Source organism: Zea mays, chromosome 3 (genome assembly GCF_902167145.1).
Source record: "Zea mays cultivar B73 chromosome 3, Zm-B73-REFERENCE-NAM-5.0, whole genome shotgun sequence".
NCBI classification, from domain to species: domain Eukaryota; kingdom Viridiplantae; phylum Streptophyta; class Magnoliopsida; order Poales; family Poaceae; genus Zea; species Zea mays.
The window spans coordinates 171,497,521-171,506,095 of NC_050098.1; the positions used below are offsets into that span (position 1 = coordinate 171,497,521).

At 37.5% G+C, this 8,575-nt stretch overlaps 1 protein-coding gene across 2 annotated transcripts; it reads left to right on the forward strand.

Annotated features, from left to right (window-relative positions):
- Nucleotides 1-1,756: 1,756 nt before the first annotated feature.
- Nucleotides 1,757-7,873, forward strand: LOC100278323 (Pentatricopeptide repeat (PPR) superfamily protein). Of its 2 annotated transcripts, XM_008674422.4 has the most exons (14): nucleotides 1,757-2,083; nucleotides 2,955-3,013; nucleotides 3,097-3,207; nucleotides 3,288-3,513; nucleotides 3,750-3,852; nucleotides 3,942-4,006; nucleotides 4,695-4,814; nucleotides 4,921-5,016; nucleotides 5,802-5,952; nucleotides 6,035-6,097; nucleotides 6,181-6,290; nucleotides 6,376-6,528; nucleotides 7,057-7,152; nucleotides 7,239-7,873. In XM_008674422.4, the coding sequence occupies exons 3-14, from the start codon at nucleotides 3,131-3,133 to the stop codon at nucleotides 7,335-7,337; spliced, it is 1,359 nt and encodes a 452-aa protein (XP_008672644.1). In that variant the 5' UTR covers nucleotides 1,757-2,083; nucleotides 2,955-3,013; nucleotides 3,097-3,130; the 3' UTR covers nucleotides 7,338-7,873.
- The last annotated feature ends 702 nt before the right edge of the window (nucleotides 7,874-8,575 follow it).

Sequence of the window (8,575 nt, forward strand, 5' to 3'; positions counted from 1 at the left end):
ATACGTCTCGATTCCTTTTCGTCTGCCAAAAGTGTTGCTCTGCTATGCTGCCCAAAACTGGCAGTGCTATTTTTTTTTTCATTTGAAGGAGGCTGAGCAATTAATGCCAGTATCCTGTAAATAGCAACATCTTTCGCCGTTTATTATTATGTAAGTACTAACGGATTGCGTTCCAGAATTTTCAGTTCTCTACCATGTCACGCACGGGCACAGTGATCTGGTCGCTGCACGAGTTATTATAATTCAAAACTAGGAAGCAAACTGCATCTATTCATCATCGTCATTTTGTTTGCATACGTGCATGGGACCAGGCCAACGACCAATAATAAATGCGGAATTTACTTTGAGATCCAACTTCACCGACTCCAAAGAACAACAACCCTAGGGATACGCTCGTACGGGAAGGGAACCCTAAAAAAATGATGTGCTCCAGTGTTGGGCATAATCAAGCCGGATCATGTTTATATTCGTTTCAAACCAGTTTCTATCCTCAGTCTATAGAAACTGGTTTATAAAAATAAAAATGAGTACCGATGTTTAGAACTCAATTTCTAAGAAACAAATTTCTAGTTTTTAAACAACAATTACTAGCATATACTTCCTCTATTTTAAAAAGCGATGGCAAAAGATGTAAATTCCATGAAACCAACAATGTCATGATGTAATTGAATAAACAAAAGCTGGTTTTAGCTATGAAAGATTAGCTTTCTGGTTTTTAAGAAACTGAAAATTCGATTTCTATAAATTAGTATGTTTGGAACCATTCTAGTTTATAAAAACCAGTTTATTAAAAACATGTGCTTACAAACAGGACCTTAATCGCATTATCATTCCCCCATCTTCACATAGAGCTTTTAAAAATGAAAATGAAAAAGTTAATTATGAAAGGCCCAGAGGCTCTAGTGGTAGAATTGTCTTCAAACCTGGTACCATTTTTTTTCTTTTTTATAGCCGGTGTTAGTGAAAATCGAGAGAAGAATTTCTAATATAAGAGCATATTTTGTCCTTAAAATAGTGACCTAAAAATTTAAATAATGTATAATTTAAAGTGTTTAAGACAGTAAGAATAAATAAATTAATCTTTAAATTTTGTATTTTAAAAATAGATTACATCATTAAAAAGGATTTCTACTATAAGAGCATATTTGTCCTTAAAATAGTGACATAAAAATTTAAATATTGTATAATTTAAAGTGTTTAAGACACTAAGAATAAATAAATTAATCTTTAAATTTGTATTTTAAAAAAATAGATTACATCACTAAAAAGGAAAGTTTGAGAATGATGTTGAAAATAAGAATATGGCACTAATCTAAGGTGTTTATATTTGTCACTTCATATCCTGTCATATTTTTTAATAAAAATTTTTATTATTGGATCTATTTTTATTAGTTAAGTTCTATATTTCAAGATAAAGCATTGAATTAAGGTGTTATTTGGTTCGTGTAATTATAACGTATTTCGATTTTAGCTGTAAGTGTTTCTGTCAGATTTTGTTTGGTGCCGGCCAGTTGTGTAACCGAATACAAAGTAATCAGATATGAGACATACACTTTTGTTACCGCTCCTTCAGCTCTGTAATCCAATTTCAGCTATTTGATTTTGTTAGTGACGTGAACCAAACAAAATACGTAGCTAAATCAAATCACGGTGTCATATGATTCTATTAATAAAATATATTTTTAACCAACTAACTATTAACTCTAGTGCATTTAAATAAACCTGACTATAACGAAAAATGTTCTAATCGTGATGAAAGCTTGCCCTGCGCTGTGCGTGTAGGATGCGCAAATTACCAAAAGGGCCCTGGGCTACTGAGTTGGCGGCTGCTCTCTCGGTGGTCCCAAAGGGAAGAGGGGGAACCGGGCAGAGAGCAGCGCAGGACAAGACAGGCAGAGAAGTCGCTAGCCAGACTAGTCTGCGCGGTGATCCGTCTTCCCTGGGGTGTTCCGCCGTCCTGCAGCAGAGGCAGGGGGTTGCCGCTCTCGCCGCCGCACGCTGCGGCTCTGCTCTGCTCCGCCTGATCCTTCCTGCGGCCCTTGTTTTTTCCTCTCGTTTCAGGTGGCCAGCCTTGGTTTTGCAGGTGAGCGCCGCTGACCTCGCCCTTCCCGTATCCAATCTGGTTGCGCTGCGAGGGTTGGCGTCCCCGAGATGTCTACTGCTTCCTTTTTAACTGTCCATACTGGTTTATTTCCTTTTAAATGTCCATACTAGTTTATACTTTATAATGATGCTTGGCTTGAAGAACAGGCTACAGAGGATACCTGTTCCGTGACCAGTGCAGTTCGCATGCGGTTGCTCACTGAACTATATAGTCTTGATTGATTGGAGAATTCGGTTGAATCGCTTTGGTATTAGTTTGTTACAAATTTGCAGTGTGACGGTAATTGCAACGGCTTCAGTTGGTAAAGTGCTCTGATCTGGTCCCACCGTCAGTACAAGGTACTGAGGAATTAGGCCGGATGGACTAAACATAACATAACTTGGGTTCGGTTTCGATGTGATCTTTGTGAACATGAGTGGTTTGCACATTCACAAGTGTCTCGTTTCCCTCAGCGGATTATCCCGGTTCATCTGACTAGAACTCTGCCATTATCCAGGGCAGGAAATAGTGATATGCCTAACTTCTTTGAAGGAAGGTGTTCACGAAGACCTAATTTTTCTTCCATCTGGATGCACTTTACCATGTTACGTGTTCTAATCCGAGTAGGCCTCATTGGTCAGCCAGCTGCATTTGATTGATAATCAACACAATAACCGAATAACATATTGTGCTCAATGTTGGAGAGGGTACAGATATTAGTTATGCTCCCTTCCTTTGAAACAGATGAATTTTTAGCCATTTTTTCTTTTTCAGAAAAGGAAATTAACCCTTTCTTTTGTCATCGGTACCCTCTTGTGTATCATTTTCTTTGAGAATACTAGTAACATCTGTTTGATCTGGTACATAGCAGCATGTTTAAATTGTGTCAAGACTGGAGAAATACCATCCATGCAGAATCATCCATATTATGTACATATTCCTTGAAAAGAGTATTTTAAGTACCTGAGCAATCCGCATTTTTTGGCCTAACAATTACGTTTTCATTTTTGCAGAACTCATTCAGTGGCCTCTGCTGAAAAGTGTTCAATGGCGTCAGGAGCCACCTTAAGCTGGGTTAAAACCCCATTTGACACCCGAAGATTTCATGACCTATCTAATCTAAGGTCCTTCCAATCCTTATCGTGACTGACTCTCAATGGCTTTCTTGCATTTCGAATCTAACACCTGCAACCATTTCTTGCAGTTTCCGCTGCCGAAACCCTTTTGGATCAATTCAGCCCTGGTGGCTGCAAACTGATCAAGACTCATCCCTAATCAAGGTTCGCGTGGCTGCTGATTATTCAGACTCAATGCCAGATTCAAAGTACACGAGAGATCGGGGTTATCACCCTCTTGAAGAAGTTAAAGAACGTCCAAAGAAGAAGGACCTGTTGCTGACAGATATTGAAACAGCTAGAACAGTAGTAGAGGTATGGTAACCTGGTGCAACTAAATAGTGTGTTTCTTATGCACCTAGCTATTTAATGTTTCATAGGTATGGTTATGGCCTGTAGTATAGAGTTCTTCAAACTAATCCAAATATTTGTTGTAAAAACCTGCACAAATTCCTCCAGGCGCGTAACAAACAAAATGATGGTTTATACCTTTATAAGACATGCCAGTGAGTATCTGAGCCTAGGTAACGTTTGCAATCTTCCTTCTCTAGGCAAATAGCAAGGGGTTGCTTGTATTTCCTGCTAGGGTACACAATGAACCTCATGGACATGTTTCTTGGTCGGAGTTTCAATATGTTGTTGATGAATATGGAGGTAATATCTTGATGCATAGGGGAAAATGTACAATAGAGCCTTCACAGTGCTCATCTTGTGCAGCTAATCTGTTGGTAACTTATGTACAGACATTTTCTTTGAAGTACCTGACAGTGAGAACATCCTGGAAGATGATACTGCAAACAATCCTGTGGTAAGATGTTGTGCTGCTGTGCTCACCAGCACAATACTATTAAAACTAGATAGTAATAATTTGCTTTAGTTGTTAGTGGCTTAGTTTCCTCGTAGGTAGATATGTAATCCATCTATTCCAAATTATAGGTTGTTTTGGCTTTTTTAGATACACATTTTTTACTTTGTATCTATACATAGCATATATCTATGTGCATAGTAAACCCTATGTACCTAAAAATGATCTATAATTTAGGATGGAGTACTATACTATGGAGAGGTGGACAAGTTTACATAACCCACATATTGTTCCTTAGGGCTCAAGTTGAATAGTCCTGATGTCTGATGAGTGACCTTGTATCCATTATGAACAAGGCTAAAAATTTGAATGGTTCTTCTCTCTACCAAAAGTTGATCATCTGGTATTATGTTGCATGGTAGTTATTATTTTAAGGGATAATGTTCACAATACAATATCATTTCCCCCTCTTTTTTCTATGTAAGCTAGCACAGATGCATTCTATGGTAGTAAGGTGATGTTAATGGGTTGTATTTGTGGAGTTTTTGCAGCTTGGAAGTTTAGTTCTGCAGTTAACATGCCATTATCTTGCTATAAAAGTGTTACTCTGAAGTAAAAAAAATTATGCACCAGTGCTTGAATCGATCATTTAATTGCTTGAAATGATGATTTACTAATTGCACTATTGCAGACAGTTTTGATTGGAATGGATGGACCCATTATTGGAGAAAGTAGTGTGGCGATTAGTGATTTCAGTGATTACATGGATGGTGAAAATTTTATGGACGTTCCTGATGAGCACCACACCAAGGTTTGCTAACAAGTTATTTTCCCTGCTTTCATCAGGTACTATGGGTCATTCTTCTTAGTAGCAAGTAGCGCTATCATTATTGATGTTTCCTTTGTGAAATGTCCAGATTGATACAGAAATAACTGATATTCTCATAGAGTGGGGGATGCCTGCAACAATGCGTGCAATACATCCGATTTACTTTGCCAAATGTTTGACAAAGGTAAGCGATAAATAATTATTTGAAGAGTGCAGACACCACAAACCAGCAGCACTTGGAATAGTGAAAATGGTCAAGCTGATAAAGATGCTATTAACGAAAGGACAGACCCAGTGGGCAGTGGCCCGTTCTGGTGGCTCCCACATGAGTAGGGTCTAGACAAGGAATAATCAAGGCAAGCTTTACTCCTGCATTTTGCAGAGAGGCTGCATTGAACTAGGACCTTTGGCTCAGTGAGAAGGCTTCGCACCACTGCACCAGGCTTGCCCTTCAATAAAGATGCTATTAATGATTCATTGAATTCAGCTTACATCATGCACGATTTGAATGTGAACCTTCAAATCATGCACTTTAGATTGCAGTCTCCAGACCACTCCGGTTGCCCATATCAAGTTCTGAAAAAAAAGGCAAAGATAGAAAATCAAGATGGTCTCATGTTAGCTTCAGAATATGGTATCTTTCAGGAGGGATAGCAAATATCAGTAAAACAAAAGAAAGATTGGCAACAGTTTGATGTCTTTCTCGGAGTATCCCTTTTCCCATCAATTAGTATTTGATAAAAACTCTGCTAAAACTAGAATATATTTAGCTTTTGTATATATGCCAATCCGAACTTTTTAATTTGTTCTGAACTTTCATGTGCCAGTCTGTTGTAGAGTAAAAACTTTACCAAAGCATTTCTCCGAGCATAAGTGGTCACAAGAGCATAGCTCTAAATGTGTCCCTCATCAAATCTCTCAAGTTGCAGAGAACTAGGCAATCACGTTACCTGCTCTTTTACTGCACAGGCCATTCATAATAATAATGGGGAGAAGATGGATAGTCCATCAAACGGTCTCTCTATTGTAGGATATCTGAGACCTGCTTTCATAGAGGAAGAGTCTTACTTGAGGAGCATGTTTCATGGTGACAATGGTGGTTATTCATCTGACTGGAAAGGTACTCCCGTAGCAATATTGGCTAAGAAGATTATTTCCTTGTCTCAATCTTATTCATCAATCCAATGCCTTTTTGGATGTAGTAAATGAAACCGATGAATACAACAGAGAAACTCGGCCAGTTTCTGGAACCAATCGCCTCATTGGTAATTTAGTTGGTTGAAATCTTGCACGTCAGCTATCCACTTTACTCCAATTTTTATTTTACTAGTACTAAGCAAATATTCAGATGATGATAAATCAAGATTTGACTTCAATCATGCTGAAACTAGAACTGATTCAATGATCTACAAGCTGGAGATAATGACAATTGAACTGTTTTCCATGTATGGAAAGCAGGTAATGTTGCTTCAGTATATCATATGACTACATATTCTCGGTATTGTGCCCATTACAGTTTCATGTATTCTGTGGATCACTGCAGTTTAAGATTGATCCACAAGATTTTCAAGATTCAGAACCAGATATTCTTGCAAATTCTGCTTCATCGATAATAGAACGGATCAAAGAAAACAGTGATCAGTGTGCCGCGGCTCTCAGGTCGCTCTGTCGCCGGAAAAAGGGCCTCACTGTCGAGGTGTGTTTGTTACCACTGATGAGTTATTTTCATGGTCGCAATATGCAAGTTATCATTTCTTTGCATGGAATGCTCTTATTTTAACCATGTATCCAAATTCAGTATTTCATTGCGACAAGGGTTTAGCCCATTTTTCAACCGCCAACTTTTGTGGTAGTTTGAAGTTCAGCCTTGAACTATGAAATCGAGTACCATACGCTCTCCAACTTTCAAAACTAGACAAATTTGGCCATCTTCCTGGTTCCGAAGGTGGTTTTCTTTATTTCTAAAAATAATAAAAATCTGCTTTAATCTCTATAAATTCACAGGTAATTGATTTCAAATCAGAAAAATATGAAGTAGTATCATTTTTTCTGAAAAAGTTATCTTTGAGGTTGAAAATGTACTTTACCCTAATTAAGCATGACGCTCTCACTGTTGCATTGCCAATAGGACCCTAATTAAGCATGACATTGTCACTGTTGCATTGCCAGTAGAACAAGCACTCCTTCAGCATAAGCTTTGTTTGCAAACTGATATGTTCCGCAGGAGGCAAGCTTGATTGGTGTTGACAGCCTTGGTATTGATGTAAGAGCCTTTTCTGGCTTGGAAGTTAAGACTGTTCGATTTTCATTCAATGCACAGGTTAGTTATTGGACTTAATAAACTTTTAAATTACCTCGTTTCTTTTAGTGGTAGCTGGAACAATTCCTTGTAATATTTGGTTTCAGGCGCTCTCTGAACGTTCAGCTGAAAAGAAGATCAGGCGAATGCTTTTCCCCCGTTACCAGCGTAAAAACGTGAAAGCCTCTACTGAAGATGAGTCTTAACCTATCAGCTGTTTTTCCTGAGAAAGCATGCAAACACCTGGTTCAAAGACAAGGTGTCAAGGGAATCAACACAATATCATCTTATGCGAGTTTGCTAGGAGATAGCGCACAACCTGTCGACTATGAGAATGACCAAAAACATCAGAGTAATAAGGTTTGCCATGCATGGTCTCTAACATGCTTCCAAGAATATAGTTTGGTTTCTGACAGATAATAAAAAAAAAACGAATAAGGTGCCAGTTCATGTATAAAAGATGAACTGCGACTTTATGCTGGCGGAAACTGATTAGCTGACCAAGCTTTGTCAGCTACAAATTCCCAGTAATAATAACGAGCTGCGAGGTGAAAGGGCAGAGTAATAAGGTCTCGTTGGCCTAAATCAGTTCTTAGTTTCTTACCCACAACCTGTAACTAACTTTGTTGTCTCTTTTCATGTAGACATAAATGTCATGCAACGCAACTGCGATTATGGCATTGTTTTGTTGAACTATACATAAAAGAAAACTTGATAAAGTTTCGAGTGCTTTTAGCTGTCAGATTCTACTGTGCTCGATTGCACTACTGTACTCGTGTACTGTAAGAAAAGACTGACCAGTTATTTTCCAGGAAAATTAAAGAACAATGAAATTTTAAAATTTAAAGAACAATGAAATTTGATGATCTCTTATGTTATCAAACATATTACTACAAATAAGAATAAAATTTTGTATAAATTGTTTTATGCATTATTCACTCTAAAAAGGTGAATAAATATTTGAATTAGTGTTCAAATCTGTATCAAAATTTTATATCTATTATTTAAGAAATATACAATAAATCTTAGGTTTACCTTTTACAAGCTTAATACTAAAACAAAAATATAAATTTGTATAGTAGATTCTATATTCTATTGTTCGTAATCAACCAACAAATTGATATTCAAATTGATATTCGAATAAGTACATATATCTGACCTTTTTTTTATCCCTAGCTATATACTCTATGGGTGTGTTTGGCATGGATCCAGAGCAGAACTTCAAGGTGGAGTTGGCAAGAGCCTGCCAAACAACTTAACTCCAGAGTTACGAACTCTATGGAGTTTTCAGAGTTGCAATACAAATTTTTAGAGTACTTTTTTTGCTGCTCTAAAAACTCTAAAAAACAACCTAGATGATCTAGACATGAAGTTCGGAGTTATTTACCCACCACTGCCACTGGTTATTAGGAAATAATTTAAACTCTGAAGCAGAGTTGCTCCA

Coding starts and splice junctions, on each gene's coding strand:
- LOC100278323 (XM_008674422.4), top strand. CDS start 3,131: ATGGCGTCAGGAGCCACCTTAAGCTGGGTTAAAACCCCATTTGACACC. Junction 3,853..3,941: donor TGTTGTTGATGAATATGGAG/GTAATATCTTGA, acceptor ACTTATGTACAG/ACATTTTCTTTGAAGTACCT. Junction 4,007..4,694: donor ATACTGCAAACAATCCTGTG/GTAAGATGTTGT, acceptor GCACTATTGCAG/ACAGTTTTGATTGGAATGGA.